The 18,530-nt window shown below is 45.7% G+C and overlaps 1 protein-coding gene across 1 annotated transcript in view; it reads right to left on the reverse strand.

The window, feature by feature from the left end:
- Positions 1 to 6,860: 6,860 nt before the first annotated feature.
- Positions 6,861 to 18,530, reverse strand: part of LOC111981676 (ras-related protein R-Ras-like) — a 30,229-nt gene continuing 18,559 nt past the window's right edge. Inside the window, 4 exon segments of the mRNA XM_024013072.2 lie at positions 6,861 to 9,155; positions 9,406 to 9,524; positions 9,801 to 9,909; positions 13,037 to 13,139. Of these exon segments, the coding sequence (XP_023868840.1) occupies positions 9,068 to 9,155; positions 9,406 to 9,524; positions 9,801 to 9,909; positions 13,037 to 13,139 (419 nt within the window). The 3' untranslated portion in view covers positions 6,861 to 9,067.

The raw sequence follows: 18,530 nt of genomic DNA on the forward strand, positions 1-18,530 counted from the left end.
CTTGTTTATGTTGTTTTTGTATGTGTTTAGGTCAGGGCAGTTGTTTTGGGTGGGCAGTCTATGTTATCTGTTTCTATGTTGGTTTTGGTTGCCTGGTATGCTCCTTAATTAGAGGCAGGTGTTTTGTGTTCTCCTCTAATTAAGAGTCATATTTAGGTAGGGTGTTTCTCACTGTTTGTTTGTGGTGATTGTCTCCTGTGTCGTTGAAGATGTTACCATACGGGACTGTTTGGCTGTCCGTTTATTTTGATGTCGTCTGTTTCCTGTCCGTGAGTTATTTTAGTTATGTAAGTTTATGTTCAGTTTCGTCGACGTCGTTTTCTTGTTTTGTAAATTTGAAAGTGTTTTGTGTTTCGTGTTGCCATCATCGTGTAAATAAAAGGATGGCTTATTTCCCTGAAGCTGCATTTTGGTCTGATGATCCTTCTCTCCTCTCCTCGTCTGAGATGAGGAGAGCGGACAGCCCTTACAGAATCACCCACCACGCTAAGACCAAGCGGCAAGGGAATGCTCAACAGAGCAACAAGGACTCCTGGACTTGGAGGAGATCCTGGACGGTAGAGGACCCTGGCTCAACCAGGAGAATATCGCCGCCCCAAAGCTGAGCTGGAGGCAGCGAAAGCAGAGAGGCGGCGATATGAGGAGCTAGCGCGGAAGCAGGAAAAAGATCTGGGCTACACTACGTGGGAGGAGATCGACAGGTGGTCGATCGACCCAGGGCGAGTGCCGAGCCCGCCTGGGATTCTCTGGCGCAGTGCGAGGAGGGATACCGGCGAATGGAGGCAGCACGACGACGCGGTAGGAAGCCTGTGAGTAACCCCAAAAAATTTCTTGGGGGGGGCTAGAAGGGAGAGTGGCGAAGTCAGGTAGGAGACCTGCGCCCACTCCCTGTACTTACCGTGGTAGAGCGAGAGTACGGGCAGACACCGTGTTACGCAGTAGAGCGCACAGTGTCTCCTGTACGTGTGCATAGCCCGGTGCGGGTTATTCCACCTCCCGCACTGGCAGGGCTAGATTGAGTATTGAGCCGGTGTCATGAAGCCGGCCCTACATATTCTGGCCACCAGTACGTCTCCTCGGGCCGGCATACATGGCACCTGCCTTTACGCATGGTTTCCCCGGTTCGCCTACACAGCCCGGTGCGGGTTTATTCCACCTCCCCGCACTGGGCGGGCGACCGGGAGCATCAACCAGGTAAGGTTGGACAGGCTCAGTGCTCAAAGACCAGTACGCCTGCACGGTCCGAATTTCCGGCGCCACCTTCCCGTCCCAGCCTGGTACCACCAGTGCCGACACCACCGCACCAGGCTTCCATGCATCTCCAGAGCCCTGTTCCTCCTCTACCGCACTCTCCCTGTAGCGTGTATCCAGTTCGGGCCTCCATTCCGGCACCACGCACTAAGCTCCTGTGCGTCTCCAGAGCCTTTACACACTGTTCTTCTCCCCCCTACTAATCCTGATGTGCTTGTCCTCAGCCCGGTTCACCAGTCCGGTACCAACGCACCAGGTATAGATGGGCTTTGAGAACAGTGTGCCCTGTCCCTGCTCCCCGCACTAGTAGGAAGTGCTATATCATTAGCACGGTGCCTCCAGTTCCGGCACACGCCACCAGGGTCTACAGTGGCGCCGTATCCGGCCAGAGCCATCCGTCTCCCCAGACCGCCATCTGAGCCAATCTCGTGCTCCCCAGCGCCACTGAGGCCATCCCGTCTCCCCAGCGCCATCTGAGCCATCGTCTCCCCAGCGCGCGTTGAGCCATCCGTCTGCCAGGGAGCCTGCAAAGCCGCCCGTCTGCCATGAGCCTTGCAAAAGCCGCCCGTCATGCCATGACCTACAGAGCCATCCGCCAGACAGGAGCCGCTAGAGCCGTCAGCCAGACAGGAAGCGCTAGACGCCCGGCGCAGAACAGGATCTGCCGACGCACGCAGCCGTCTGCCAGACAGATCGCAGAAGCCGCCGCCAGACCAGGGATCTGCCAGAGCCGGCCCGCCAGACAGGATCGCCAGAGCCGCCCGCCGACGGGATCTGCCAGAGCCGCCAACCAGACGGGATCTGCCAGAGCCCAGAGAGCCTATGAGCAAGCCAGAGCCCGTCAGAGAAGCCATGAGCAGCCAGAGCCCTCAGAGCGCATGGAGCGTCGGAGAGCCGTCAGCCTGCCTGAGCGTCGAGAGCCTCAGGCCTGCCATGCAGCGTCGGAGAAGCCGGCAGCCTGCCGAGTTGAGCGTCGAGAGCCGTCAGCCTGCCATAGCGTCGGAGAGCCGTCAGCCCTGCATAACCTGCCAGAGTCCCTCACCAGCATCTGCCAGAGTTTATCAAGCGGGACTCTGCCCCTGTCCCGTTGTTGCCCCTTGTCCCCGGTGGTTGCCCTTTGTCCCGTTGTGCCTTGTCCCGTGTGTCCCGGTTGTCGTGCTCCCTCTTCCTGGTGCTGCCCCTTATCCTGTGGCCTCTGGGCTGTCCCTTGTCCCGGTGCTGCCCTGTTCCGTTGCTGCCCCTTGTCCCGGTGCTCCTTTCCGCGTCCGGTCTGCCCCTTCTCGCTGGTGCTGCTGTTTATTTTAGGGATGTGAGTTTTGGGGCATTGGGGAGGGGAAGACAAAAACGTGGAGTGACTATGGTGTGTGGGGACCCAGCGCCTCAGAGCGGAGCCCACCACCGTGGTCGACCTGCCCACCAGCACCCTCCCTGAGCCTTGTGCTGGTTGCGACCCGGGCTGTTACGACCTTGAAGGGGGGGGCTTCTTGTAACGGTCCCTGACCTGTTTTTATGGTTGTTTTTGTATTGTTCTAGGGTCAGGCATGTGTTTGGGGTGGGGCAGTCTATTTATCTGTTCTATGTTGGTTTTGGTTGCCTGGTATGGCTTCTTAATTAGAGGCAGGTGTTTGGTGTTCTCTAATTAAAGAGTCATATTTAGGTAGGGTGTTCTCACTGTTTGTTGTGGGTGATTGTCTCCTTGTGTCGTTGAATGTTATGTACCATACGCGGACCTGCTTGGCTAGTCCGAATTTGATTTTGATGTTGTCGTCTGTTTCCTGTCCGTGGAGTTTATGTTTTAGTTATGTTTAAGTTGTATGTTCAGGTTTCGTCGACGTACGTTTTCTGTTTTGTAAATTTGAAAGTGGTTTTGTGGTTCGTGCTTGCCATCATCGTGTAAATAAAAGGATGGCTTATTTCCCTGCAGCTGCATTTTTGGTTCTGTGATCCTTCTCTCCTCTCCTGTCTGGAGGATGAGGAAGAGCGACAGCCCTTACACACAGTCACAGTCCCACACGGTGACATGATATCATTGACGTGACGTGCAAATGAGTGATAGAAAACCGATCACGCAAATGTCACCATTCCAATTTTTTGGGTGCAGGCACCCCGTACCGCCCCAGGCGGATACCTAAATCCGCCACTGCCCCTGGGCTGTCTTTGAAACAGGAGCCTTATCATCCATTCATAGGTTTGATGGTAAAAGAGATAACCCTTAGGGCAGTGGAATTTGATATTGTTCTGCCCTCATGTGGCGGTCCCCCAACCCCAGGTAGACCTCTATACAGAATATTTTTTAAGCCTTCTGTGGTGTTCATGTTTTTGTTATTCACCCAATGTTCGCGGGTCTGATGGACCCACAACATTATTGGGTTTTTAAAACAATACAGCCATAACAATTTACATAACAATACTTAATACTTAGATGTTGACACATCAATTACAAACAATATAGATAGCATACATGGTTAATATTTGCCATTTACCTCTGCTAGATCACATTGCTTGTAATTGTAAACAAAACTCACTTTAATCAAGACATGGGTGGACAAACATCGCAGCGCTTCTTCTTGTTGCTACATGCTGCAATCTAGAATGATGAAAACATTTAGTTCAGGAATTTTACTAACATCTCACTCATTCACTCAGATAGATACAGCAGGCCAAGGTAGGAGAGTCAGACACACACACATGCAACAACATCACTCACACTTACTTCCGGTATTGGAGTTGTTGGTTCTGTGGGTCGGGCGGATGTGGCACCAGCATCTTCCTCCTGAATCCTCCTCACAATGACTGCAGAAGCTGGGGTCCTTGAGATATGTTGCCTCCTATGGATTCCAATCTGGGTTCAACGCCATCCAGATGACAAACGCGTCGTATGCCGAGATGTCCAAGATGATGAAGAATATGACAAGTGCCCAGCGTAGGGTTCTTCTTTTGCAGCTGTAGCCAGTCACCAGCTTGTCTAAATTGCCCCTCCGTACTTTTGTGGCATTGTAATCAGTTAACATTTCTGATGTTTCTGGCTACAGATTCTCCCTATGCAGGTGTAACAGTATAGCTTCCATCCCTCTCCTCGCCCCAACCTGGGCTCGAACCAGGGACCCTCTGCACACATCAACCACAGTCACTCACGAAGCATCGTTACCCATCGCGCCACAAAAGCTGCAGCCCTTGCAGAGCAAGGGGAACAACTACTTCTAGGTCTCAGAGCGAGTGACGTGACCAATTGAAACACTATTAGCGCGCACCACCGCTAACTAGCTAGCCATTTCACATTGGCCACACTCACTCCCCTTTTGACCTCCTCCTATTCCGCAGCAACCAGTGATCCGGGTCACGGCACCAATGTAACAGTATAGCTTCCGGGACCCTCTGCACACATCAACAACAGTCACCCACGAAGCATCGTTAACCATCGCTCCACAAAAGCCGCAGCCCTTGCAGAGCAAGGGGAACAACTACTTCTAGGTCTCAGAGCGAGTGACGTGACCAATTGAAACACTATTAGCGCGCACCACTGATAACTAGCTAGCCATTTCACATCGGCCACACAGGGAACTCATGAGTACCACATTTTTGCCTTTCTTTGGCAAGTAGGACACTAGGGAAGTGTCGGCCGTGAACACAAACTTAGAGCAATTGATAGGCCTGTTCCATGTATTCAACAGCTGAGGTGGGAGCTCTGGGTTGTTTTTGCGTACTGTTCCTACCATCGTCAGCTTCCTCTTGAGGAGCTCCTGTCCCAGATTGTGCGAAGTAAAAAAGTTATTGCATGTGATGTTGTGGTCACAGAGCCTGTGTCATGTCCAGGACAACCCGCAACCCTTGGTTCTTCTCAGGGGCTCCTCCACCTGGCCTCCCCGTATAGGGTTTAGACGGTATGTACTGCCTAACGTTTGGCACAAGGTTGTAAAACAGGGGAAGGCGGTCCACCCACTTCCCCCACACTGACCTGATTGCAGCAAGCTTGTCTCTCTGCCGCCAAGCTGGTCTGGTGTCTCAGTTATCAAAGCGGATAATCCTGGAAATAATGTGGAAGTTTTCCAGAGACATTGTTGCACGGAAAAGTTATCTGCAAGTTTCTGCATCCCACAGGGATTCCCCATTGGATCTGAAAACACCAGCAAGGATAAGAACCCCAAAGTATGCATGTAAATGGTCCCTCTCCTTCCATCTCTCTCCAAAAATCCACCTTCCCTCCAAATTAGTGCAGTCCAGAATGATTTTCTGGATGGAGTCTGGAATGAACAGTTCAAAATAAGACTATGTCCTGCACATGAGTAACCACCATCCGCGTCGGCCCTGGTTGCATCCTTATCACATTGGCAGCCATGCGGGTGGCTCATTCCTTGGCCAAGAAGACCATTCAATTTCACAATTTTTTGACATCCATATTTCTCCTCATGCAGGCTGCTGATGAGCTGGTTGCTGATGGGCTGGTCCTGGGGCATGCTGAGGGTCAATCTCATCCTCCCCTTCCAACTCACTGTCAGACTCCGAATTGACAGAGACACGATCCTCATATTTCGGAAAACTCCTTCCACACTAGCTTCTCTCTCTGCAAAAATAATTTCAAGGGCCCTCTGAGCAGAGATAATTTTTGCCATACTGATTGATTGTGGTAAGGAGCTACACATGCAAAGCTATTTGTTGTGTCCCTCCCCCAATTTGCACCAGGCTGGGGTAGAGTGTGGTAAATACTTCATTTTTTACAATGTAATCTAATAACATTGTTCAGGTTCCCGCAAGACATTGTGTAGTTTCTCACACTACAAAGGGTAAAGAGTGCAAGAAAGCAGGAGACAGACAGGTTCTTGGTGCTATGTTGGAACAGCAGGCCCAGGGAGGAGGAAGACAGAGTAAAGGCACGCAGCAAACCTTGTTTAAGTATTACTTGTTTTCACCTACACAAACACTTTTATTACCCTCGGGTCCAGTGGACCCAAACACCACATATGTAATATAAATGTGCAGGGGGGGGGGGGCAGTGTGCACTCAATGAAAATGTGTTCTTTTACATGAACTTCACAAAAAACGTGAAATGAGTCAGGTTGAAAAAAATTGTATAATTTTTATTTTAGTAAACATTGAAAATGGGTTCCACAGACCCGAACACCACACTAGGGTTAAAGGTATTATTTAATATTTTGTTTTGATTTTATTGAAGCGATAAACAGTGTTGGAAAGATGGGGAGGGCGAATCAAAGGGCAGTGGGACGGATTCGAACGCATGCCGGCTATAACCACTGGACCACACAGGCAACCATACATAATATTTTTGAGAATGAACATCAGATTAGTGCATGCTTGAGTACATTGAATTGTCACAATCCCAATTCAAAACAGTCCTTTTTATTGATCTGTACATTTACATGCTCCTTTCTCATTGCATTCATCAGAAGTTGTTTAAAAAAAAAAATCACATCTGACCTCAGCCAAACTGAGGTTTGCTACTTCTTTTCTATCACCAAGTGTTCACCAATGCTGTTGAAGAGAAAGTAAAGTAGAAAAAAAGTTGGGGTTGTCCAGATAAACCAGCTGCCCTATTTCATTCTGACACATTCTGAGCAAAAACTCTAGATGTGAATAATAACGTATAAAAAGTGTAATGTGTAAAAAAAGTATTTGGTTTATTTCAGTACAAAATACACAAATACGCAGATACCGGCAGATTACAAGTTAGATATAGTTTGAGATTCATTGGTATACGAATACAAACGGCTTTTTGCTGTTCAAAATAATTACATATAACAGACTTAAGTACAATTGTATGTTGTGGATTATTACACTACAGTATTAAACACATAGTCAATGCATTATTTTAGAATTAGGTAAAGAACAAATGGGGGACAAATGTTGATCCTACATCATCAACAGGGTTCTATTTCACAAAGAAAATAAGATTTGAGAACTCAAATTATTCATCAAAACATCTCAAATATTTTTAGGGTCACAGAATTGAGTCTGATTCAACTCACAAATATGGAGCACATTCAGAATCTTTCAGAAATATAGATGGCTATCCTGCTTTGTGTGAAATATCACCCAGGGGAAAAGTAGGCTAACTGTTAGTCATATGTTAATTACATCTATATGAAGGTTTGCAGGACTAGTGCTAAACATCCTCTCTAAACAAACAAGTTACTTCATGACAGACAAATGTAGTTTACGGAAGTTCAATCAAGAAGGCTGGTCTGAATGCTTGGTTAACTTCAAGTAAGCGTAGCATAATTCACTTAGCTTCCTATTATATGGGCATAGTGGGAATGAATACGAACGTATTATCAGCAGCATAGCGGTCTTCTCTTCTTTCTTATTAGCCACGTCCGGAATGTCATTCATTATTTACCTTATAGCCTATAAGCATGGCACAATAATGCACATTCCTCATGCTTGCTGTTCAGCCCATGGGCTCACTCTTGTAATTATCACCGTCCTCTCTCAACCAATGGGCATAAATCTTCCAATGTATTTATATGTCAACTTACCCATGTTCTCTCACTTTCTCATCAACAGTTGTCGACAACCATCCACCTCCCCCAGTTATAATAACGGGCAGCGGGTTTGGTTTCCGATGCCAGCTGCCCAGTGTAGGGCTACCCGTCATCAGCATCTGGCTCTGAGGAGCAATCCCCGGAGACGAGGCCATACCACAAACTTAAGAAAATTCCATATTGCATTCTGTCTGTTAATTCAGTTAACCCTGTATACTATTGAACTTTACATAACACCAACATTATAAATACACTGCATTTGTTCTCATTGTTGGACCCACAATTATTTTGGTTGATAGGAATGATGCCTTGTCTGCAGCTTTTCAACAGATCTTCATTAGCTTTGCCTCATTCATTTAATACAGTTCAAAAACGAACTCCTTGATGTACATGGCTGGTAGCAGTGTGACAAAAATTTGCAAACAGCATTACAATAAAAATGACTTAAAAAAGCAGGCCTACACCTGTATGCATAGACAAAAAGTACCTGGACACGCCTAAACTTCCACCCAGTCATTTTAAAATAAAAAATAGCACTTTAGTGTCAAACTACTTTTGCCTACCAGTCCATAAGTTGAAGTTGTGCAAAAAATATATATTATGTGGTCATGGATACTACACCGTGAAAAAACACCAGTGTTTCAAAAATTATTTTCCACTCTCATTCTGCCTCATCTTTATCTCACTTTTTTTCATGCGTTCTTTCAAAAATCTAATTTGTCTTTTCAGTTTAACTGGGCTCCCTTCCTTTTCTGCTATAGATATGAATAACAGCACCCTCTAGTTTCTAAATGATCCATTCCTTCCAGCAACATCAAACCAGTGACTTACATCAGGTCAACCAAATGTAGGAGGCCACCTAAAACACAGTATCTGTGAGATCTCTCTCCTTACCATCCCTCCTCTCTCACTCTTTCTTCAGGCTGTGGACTCATCTCTTGCTCTCTTCTCATCTAGCTCAAGGCCTCCCTTTACATCCTTACTCAATAATGAAATAACAAAACCGTAAATACAAAACAAGTATAGAAAAAAGTTTGAAGATGCTAATTTCTAAGTGTGAATGAAACCATAAGAAATGTATAACACCACCACTTCGCCCACCATTGACGTAAGCAAGCTCTCCCACACACATACATTCCTGCCCCATTCCCCAAACCTCCCCATACAGGTTTTTTTTGCATTTCCAAGTGAATATCTCTCCCCTCCCTTGCCCAATCTTCCCATTTCCCTCCAGGTAAGTCAGACAAGACTTGCATCAGTGGTGAGGTGAGGAGGTTTTGGTCTTTGTGACAACAGTGCTACGCCAGGGGAGGGGACAGTTAAAGGAGGATGCAGGGGCAGCCACCGCTCTTCCGTTTTCCTGTGTGGTTTGCAGGTAGAGGGGGACTCTCAGTCTCCTGAAACTTTCTGTTTAAAAAAAAAAGAGAATGAAAGAGAGACAGAGTGAGGGAAAGAGCATTGGATGCTTCGACTCAGGAGCAGGCTATAATGGACACCACAATGTCTGTCCCTCAACTTTGCCTCTGGTCCCCAACTCTTCTAAACATCTAGCTATAAACAAGATTACCTATTATAAAGTACCTTACAGCTTTCTGCAACATAATAAAATATTTAAAACAGCCTACCTTGCAGCTAGCTGTTAACGTTATGACGTTACCTTATAGCTCGCACCACCTCCAGGAAGGCTTCGTCTACGTTGTAGCGGTTCTTAGCCGAGGCCTCCATGTAATGGATCCTGTTCTCTCTGGCAAAGCCCTGGGCCTCCTCTCTGGAGATCTACAGACAGGACAGAGAGAGGTACATACACTCAGGTTAAAAGCGAGCTGCTCGCCAGGCGAGTTTCATTTCCTTATTCCGTTAAACTGTGTAAGATTAGGAAGTTGCTATTAGATCTAGCCAAAGAAACACTTGTAGCCACTCGCCACCTGTTGGCAACTCAAACATATTTTCAAGGCCTGAGATTTTGAACCAGTAGGATCTAAATAGGCATTATTAAAGCTAGCAGAAGATCTCTTTTAACATGATAATGAGAGTGACAATGAAGACCAGTACCACTCTCGACTGGTCCAGGTCAGCCTTGTTCCCCACCAGCACCATGGGGAAGTCATCCCGGTCCTTCACTCTCAGTATCTGGGTGTGGAACTTGTGGATCTCATTGTAACTGAAAAAAGGGAAGGAAAGTGGTCGAAACGAGAACACATTAGGAACTGATCACAAGTGCGTTATGTCCTTAAAAGGTGCAATCCATTAGTTCAATTTACTGTAAAAAAAAAAAAAAAAAATTACGAGTGGATATGCCCCCTAAAACAAAGAGGCATATTAATTTGCATAAATCCAACTTCTTTTTTTGTTTAATTGTATACTCTTATTTTAAAATTGACAGCACAGTGACAACAAACATTCAAACATGACAACAAACACTAGAAGTGGGAGGGGTAGCCTGGGTCCTACCAGGACACCTATCGAGCCCTGCCAAATCAAGCCAGGCATCCTGTGTGACCTGGCAGGAGTCAAGTCTGGAGAGGAGGTACAGTTCATAAATAAATACAGACAATTGTTATATTAGACTAAGCTCTACATATGTCCTTAGAATGTTGTGTTTGTACTTAGACTCGTCGCCGCATGGGGACGGAACTTCTGCAGTGCACCTTTAAGACGCATTCTACAGCTCATAAGAGGGAAAGGGTTTGTTGCAATTCACAGGAGCTTCACAACCAATCTAAAAAAGGCACACGAACTCTGTTAAATAAGGTGCAATTGCACCCATCCACCTTTCAATTCAGAGAGAACTACTACAGCAGCTCATTATGCCTCCTGTATTTGACACCATGTCATGAATGCGACACTTATGAGAGGTGAACGCCTATAACAAGTCTCACTTCCCCTAGTTACTGTAGCATCCCTCTTTGATTAGGGCTGCACGACCGAAACCAGAAAACACAGTATAGACCAAGTGTTATACTGACCATGGCTTGAATGCCTCAACACTTCAAGGAATGAATACATGATCATGAGTGTACTGCGTTTGCATCGCAAATAGGGATGTTAACTGTTAAATCGGGTAGCAGCCAAAAATGTATTTGACCAGTCATGCTTATTGGTCTATACAGGGATCATCAACTAGATTCAGCTGCTGGCCAATTTTTTCTTGAACAGATGGTCGGGGGGACAGAACATATTTTTAAAAGTTAGACTGCAAATTGTACGACAAGAACAGATGTACATTGACTAAAATAATCATTTCAAACCTTGATTACATTTGGGAACATTGCCCTGCGTAGGGTGCTGTCTTTTGGATGGGACGTTAAACGCGTGTCCTGACTCTATGGTTATTCAAAATCCCTTGGCGCTTATTGTAAGAGTAGAGGTGTTCACCCCGTTGTCATGGCAAAATGTTCTACCTGGCCACATTCCATCATGGCCACTTAATCATCCCCCTCATTCCTAATTGCATACATCACTCCTCACCTCTCCACCTGATGTGTAGTGGTCGCTGTGCATCACTGAGGTGGGTGAGGTGAGTCTTCCCTGACTATATAAAAGCGCTTTGAGTACCTCAGCTGGTAGAAAAGCGCTATATAAATCCAATCAATTATTTGTAATTATTATTATTTGAATATGATCACATCTCTATAATGCATGGGAATAGATTTCCAAATGAAAACAAACTTGGTGCTGATTTCCTGGTGTTTTTATAGTCTTATGTCCAACAATGAAAATTCCAAAGTATTTATTGCTCAGAAAACTGGGGGGTGGGGGAAAATAAAACCAGCAGACCAAATTGCGGAACCCGGGACTATAGGTTACTTAGCATAATTTTTTTACATAAAAATTGCCGCGTATGTATTTTCATTAGTCGTCATAAATAAAATGTATCACATGTGCACAGCATACAGAGAGCCTAGTTTGCGGACAGGAATAGCCTACCAGACAGCGCGAGAGTCGCTCCTCAAAAAGCCTGCAGGCTACTGGAGTGAAACCCGCTTTTTTAAGCCCAGTCATTGCACAACAACAATTCTAAATGCAACCGCGTGTTAGCTCCTTTTTAGTCATGGCCACAAGTTATCTTTATTTCTCAATCTCAACTCGTAAAGCGAGCCTCCCATTCGCCATAAGCTCTTGATGAAAAATGTCCGGTCCTTGTATGCATATGCATGCATGCATAGTATCAGAGAGGAAGAGGCAAAGCGCCAAAATCTCTCCAAAATACTGTCCAACGTGTTTCTATGGGCTTTTTTTTTGCCTAAGCTTGTCGCCTGCTTTCCTGCCTTGGACCTCCCCCCCCCCCATTGTTAGAGCGGAAACATAAGCATCTCGTCATTATATACATATCTCATAGTATTTATTGTTGGTCACACGTCATTTTAATGTTGGGATTTTATTTTATTTTCCGTTCATTGGACTGGTTAATGAGGGTCAGTTAGTAAATTTACCAAAATTTGCATCCCTAATTGCAAACAGTGACGTTGCCTTCCTGAAACCTTGATACTGTAGCCATTTACATTACATTTAAGTCATTTAGCAGACGCTCTTATCCAGAGCGACTTACAAATTGGTGCATTCACCTTATGATATCCAGTGGAACAACCACTTTACAATAGTGCATCTAACTCTTTTAAGGGGGGGGGTTAGAAGGATTACTTTATCCTATCCTAGGTATTCCTTAAAGAGGTGGGGTTTCAGGTGTCTCCGGAAGGTGGTGATTGACTCCGCTGACCTGGCGTCGTGAGGGAGTTTGTTCCACCATTGGGGTGCCAGAGCAGCGAACAGTTTTGACTGGGCTGAGCGGGAACTGTACTTCCTCAGAGGTAGGGAGGCGAGCAGGCCAGAGGTGGATGAACGCAGTGCCCTTGTTTGGGTGTAGGGCCTGATCAGAGCCTGAAGGTACGGAGGTGCCGTTCCCCTCACAGCTCCGTAGGCAAGCACCATGGTCTTGTAGCGGATGCGAGCTTCAACTGGAAGCCAGTGGAGAGAGCGGAGGAGCGGGGTGACGTGAGAGAACTTGGGAAAGTTGAACACCAGACGGGCTGCGGCGTTCTGGATGAGTTGTAGGGGTTTAATGGCACAGGCAGGGAGCCCAGCCAACAGCGAGTTGCAGTAATCCAGACGGGAGATGACAAGTGCCTGGATTAGGACCTGCGCCGCTTCCTGCGTGAGGCAGGGTCGTACTCTGACAAATGCTTTTGCTCTGAGGACTTCATAGTATGTTGTGTAGTTGGGAATACTGTTTTGAATCTACAGCTTGCATAGGACTCAAGATTGTCTGGGTGGATGCATCCGATTCTTACCTGCCAGTGTCATTCAGAGCGAACACCAGCAAGAAGCCTTCTCCTGAGCGCATGTACTGCTCCCTCATTGCACCAAACTCCTCTTGACCTGCTGTGTCCAAGACTGACACACACACACACACAGAGATTCAGATGTACGTACACAGGGATAAATATGTATAGTGACATACAGTGCATTCGGACAGTATTCAAACCCCTTGACTTTTTCCACATTTTGTTATGTTACAGCTTTATTCTAAAATTAAACTTTCCCCCCCCACATCAATCTACACACAATACCCCATAATGACAAAGCATTATACCCCAATCAGAGGTCCTGAGGCGGTTTCAATCAAGTATCTCTGTACTTTGCTCCATTCATCTTTCCCTCGATCCTGACAAGTCTCCCAGTCTCTGCCGCTGAAAAACATCCCCACAGCATAATGCTGCCACCCCCATGATTCACCGTAGGGATGGTGCCAGGTATCCTCCAGATGTGATGCTTGGCTTTCAGGCCAAAGAGTTCAATCTTGGTTTCATCAAACCAGAGAATCTTATTTCTCATGGTCTGAGTCCTTTAGCTGCCTTTTGGCAAACTCCAAACGGCGAGAATAGACAGTCAGGAGTGGCTTCCGTCTGGCCACTCTACAATAAAAGGCCTGATTGGTGGAGTGCTGCACCGATGGTTGTCCTTCTGGAAGGTTATCCCATCTCCACAGACGAACTCTGTCAGAGTGACCATTGTGTTCTTGGTCACCTCCTTGACCAAGGCCCTTCACCCCCGATTGCTCAGTTTGGCCGGAAGAGTCTCGGTGGTTCTAAATTTCTTTGATTTAAGAATGATGGAGGCCACTATATTCATGGGGACCTTCAATGCTGCAGAGATTTTTTGGTACTCTTACCCAGACCTGTGCCTCAACACAATCCTGTCTTGGAGCTCTACGGACAATTCCTTCAACCTCATTCATGGCTTGGTTTCTGCTCTGACATGCACTGTCAACTGTGAGACCTTATATAGACAGGTGTGTGCCTTACCAAATCATGTCCAGTCAATTGAATTTACCACAGGTAGACTCCAAACAAGTTGAAGAAACATCTCAAGGATAATCAATATTAACAGGATGCACCGGAGCTAAATTCCCATAGCAAAGGGTCTGAATACTTATGTAAATAAGTTTGAATTTTTTATTATGCATTTTTTTTTAAATGCTAAAACCTCTTTTTGCTTTGTCATTATGGGGTATTGTGTGTAGATGACAAAACAAAATAATTGAATACATTTTAGAATAAGGCTGTAATATAACAAAATGTGGAAAAAGTCAGGTGATCTGAATACTTTCCGAATGCACTGTAGATACAACATAGTAACAAATGCAGGAGAGGTGCAAGGAAGGCTCACTGACAAGCACAACACCCTCCTTTTGTGCCAGTAGGAATTACGCTTTGACTCAGATTTTCACTTTAAAATGCATGCAAAACAAAAACCATTGATTGAAAAGTTCAAACCATACAACTCTATGCACAATTTACACAGAACATTTCACAAAAACACATTTACTGAAAGAACTGTGCAGATGCAAAGTTTCTAAAATGATTATGATAAAATCAGTTTATGCGACCACGTTTTCCAAAAACAGTTAAATATCTGCTCCGAATTAAGATTCAAAGATGTCAGCTGGAAGAATGGGGTGTCAGTTATGACACCCTTGGTCATCCCTACTGCCTCTGATCTGGCGGATTCACTAAACATGAATGCCTCGTTTGTAAATTATGTCCGAGTGTTGGACATAATTTACAAACGAGGCATTCATGTTTAGTGAATCCGCCAGATTTGGATAGAAAACACTCTATAGTTTCTAAAACCGTTAAAATTATGTCTGTGAGTATAACAGAACTGATATTACAGGCAAAACCCCGAGGACAAACCACCCCCCCCCCAAAAAAAAATTCAGCCTACCACTATTTTCAATGGCTATCACTTTTATTATAAGGACAAGTCCTCCCAGATTGCAGTTCCTAGGGCTTCCACTAGATGTCAACAGTCTTTAGAAAGAGTTTCAGGCTGGTTTTTGAAAAAATGAGCCAGAAATTGTAGTTTTTCTAGGTGACTCCCACTTTGGCTGTAGTGTTTCCAAGCGCTTGGAAGAGAGCGCGTTCTTTGATATTATTCTCCGGTAAAGACAATAACGATTCTCAGTCTTGAATTTTATAGTTTATTTACGTATTAGGTACCTAAGGTTTGATTATAAACGTTGTTTGATTTGTTTGGAAAAGTTTATTAGTAATGTTTGGGATTAATTTTGTATGCATTTTGATGGAGGGAAACTAGGTGGATTATTGACTGAAGTGCGCCAGCTAAACTGAGTTATGGATATAAAGAAGGACATTATCGAACAAAAAAGGACCATTTGTGATGTAACTGGGACCTTTGAGTGCCAACAGAAGATCAAGAGGTAAGGCATTTTTTATATCGCTATTTCTGACTTTCGTGTCGCACCTGCCTGGTTGAAATATGTTTTTCATGTGTTTGTATGCGGGGCACTGTCCTCAGATAAATCGCATGGTTTGCTTTCGCCGTAAAGCGTTTTTGAAATCTGACGCGGCGGGATTAACAAGAAGTCAAGCTTTATTTTTGATGTATTACACTTGTGATTTTATGAAATTTAAATATTTATAATATTGTAGTTTGAATTTCACGCTCTGCAATTTCACCGGATGCTGCCCATAAGAAGTTAAATACTTTACACCACTGCTTGCGTAAGTGATTCCCGTAGTTGCGAGCCAAAGCGAATTTGGTGATTATCGAAAGGATCTTGTAAGTGAAGTGCTCTGAACCGGGCTTGGATTAATTTCCCCTTTCTTGAACTCCCCGAGTGCCATTCGATAAACATTAAATATCATTTAGATTTTGCAACTTAAAAAGCCAATTCTTCCTCTGTTTACACCCCCCCTTGCTACCGCATTAGATCGGAACCCCTCTGGACCAATCACAGTGGTGGAGAATGAGGGCCGCAGAAGTGGTGACAGAGTTACTATAAGTTATATTAAGGATGGAGGCCACATTGCTAAAAATGCGCAAAAGGAAAGCACAGACCTCTTGAGAATTTAAGTGGCAATGCTGGCTCAGGCAGTGAAGGACAGTAAGCCCGGAGTGGGGACTCATACCTAGGCTTCAAGAACAGGATGACATTGAGGCCTAACTGCTGACCTCTTGAATGATAGCAGAAAGAGAACTATGGGCCCCGGAGCGGTGGGCAGGGATGCTGGCCCCCTTTCTTTCTGGGCGTGCGCAGGCTGCGTATTTCAACCTGGATCCTGCAGATGCAGAGGACTAAGAAACTAAAAGCCTAAATCTTATCCCGGTGCTGTCTGAATCCACAGGCCAAGCGTTTCCACGAGTCGACCTTCGATAGCAACGAGTCAGCAAGAGCCCAAATGTATCAACTAATATGGCTGACCAGGGGTTGGCGAGAGACGGTGTTTCCGGTGCCCACCGAGCCTTCCTCCGGTTCAAGGGGTGCACATCCATGTAATCTAACCCCGCAGTGTTGGACCGCAGAGGGAGCCCCGGCCATAAAAGTCCAAGGAGAGGATGCAGAAGCGATGTAAGATTACCCTAGTTCGGTCACACTTAGTACAGGAGGGAGATTTGTGTCAGGAACAGATGTCAGTCTCCTGTATCCATGGGGAGGTGGATACACAGTGGCGCAGGTTACGTTAGTTTCTCCCCGAGGTAAGTGCACTATGAAGGTGGGGGTGGTGAACCACTTACCAGTACTGCTAGGGAGAGAGTCATTTGTTCGAGAGTTCGTGGCGGATTAAACAGAGCAGCCCCAAGACCGCACCAGTGCGTGTAAGCAATGCAAAGCAGTCACTGGCACACTCAGAGAAAACACATCCCCAAAAGGCACCCGATATGCCACACTAGCACTACAGGGAGAAGTCACCCAGATCAAGTGCAGGGGAGGAAGAAAATGAAATTCAAGATCAGAGGCTCAGGCAGCTGTTTCAAGAAAAGACCGGAGGATACATGCTCAGGTCTCGCAACGGAGAGTGGATGAGACCAAGGGCCCGCACGGGCCCCGGTGAGAATAGACAGCCAAGACTTTAATTTATCTGATGAGTTGACAGTACAGTTTAGCACCACACAGCTGCAGGACCCAGACCTGGTCTCGGCACAACGCAGAGTGAAGGTGATGGACGGGAAGCACATGGAGAACGTCAATCCCCCCTTATTACTGCATAAAGGGCTTACAGTACTGATGGTTAAGAGAAGGGGCCTAGAGCATATAGAGACATGGTACGGTACCTGACGCATGTGTTGAGAGGCCACTTGGCAGTAGACAAAACTAAAGAGCACATCATGAGTAGATTCTACTGGCCCCACATTACAAGTGATGTAGAGAAGTACTGCAAGTCAAGCGACAAGTGCCAAAAAGAATGCCCCCAAAGCCAACTACAGAAGTATTCATCCCCCTTGGTGGTTTTCCTATTTTGTTGCATTACAACCTGTAATTTAAATTTATTTTTATTTAGATTTCATGTAATGGACATACAAAATATTCAAAATTGGTGAAGTGAAATGGGAAAAAATTACTTGCTTCAAAAAAAAAAATATGAAAAGTGGTGCGTGCATATGTATTCACCCCCTTTGCTATGAAGCCCCTAAATAAGATCTGGTGCAACCAATTACCTTCAGAAGTCACATAATTAGCTAAATAAAATTAACCTGTGTGCAATCTAAGTGTCACATGATCGCAGTTATATATACACACACCTGTTCTGAAAGGCCCCAGAATCTGCAACACCACTAAGCAAGGGGCACCACCACTAAGCAAGGGGCACCATGAAGACCAATGAGCTCTCCAAACAGGTCAGGGACAAAGTTGGAGAAGTACAGATCAGGGTTGAGTTGTAAAAAAATATCAGAAACTTTGAACATCCCACGGAGCACCATTAAATCCATCTTTTTTTTTTTTAAATGGAAAGAATATGGCACCACAGCAAACCTGCCAAGAGAGGGCCGCCCACTAAAACTCACGGACCAGGCAAGGAAGCCATTAATCAGAGGCAACAAAGAGACCAAAGATAACCCTGAAGGAGCTGCAAAGCTCCACAGCGGGGAGATTGGAGTATCTGTCCACAGGACCACTTTAAGCCGTACACTCCACAGAGCTGGGCTTTGCGGAAAAGTGGCCAGAAAAAAGCCATTGCTTAAAGGAAAAAATAAGCAAAGACGTTTGGTGTTCGCCAAAGGGCATGTGGGAGACTCCCCAAACATATGGAAGATGGTACTCTGGTCAGATGAGACTAAAATGTAGCTTTCTGGCCATCAAGGAAAACCCTATGTCTTGCGCAAACCTAACACCTCATCACCCCGAGAACACCATGCCCACAGTGAAGCATGGTGGTGGCAGCATCATGCTGTGGGGATGTTTTTCCATCGGCAGGGACTGGGAAACTGGTCACAATTGAAGGAATGATGGATGGCGCTAAATACAGGGTAAATCTTGAG

This window comes from Salvelinus sp. IW2-2015, linkage group LG20 (assembly GCF_002910315.2).
Source record: "Salvelinus sp. IW2-2015 linkage group LG20, ASM291031v2, whole genome shotgun sequence".
Classification (NCBI taxonomy): domain Eukaryota; kingdom Metazoa; phylum Chordata; class Actinopteri; order Salmoniformes; family Salmonidae; genus Salvelinus; species Salvelinus sp. IW2-2015.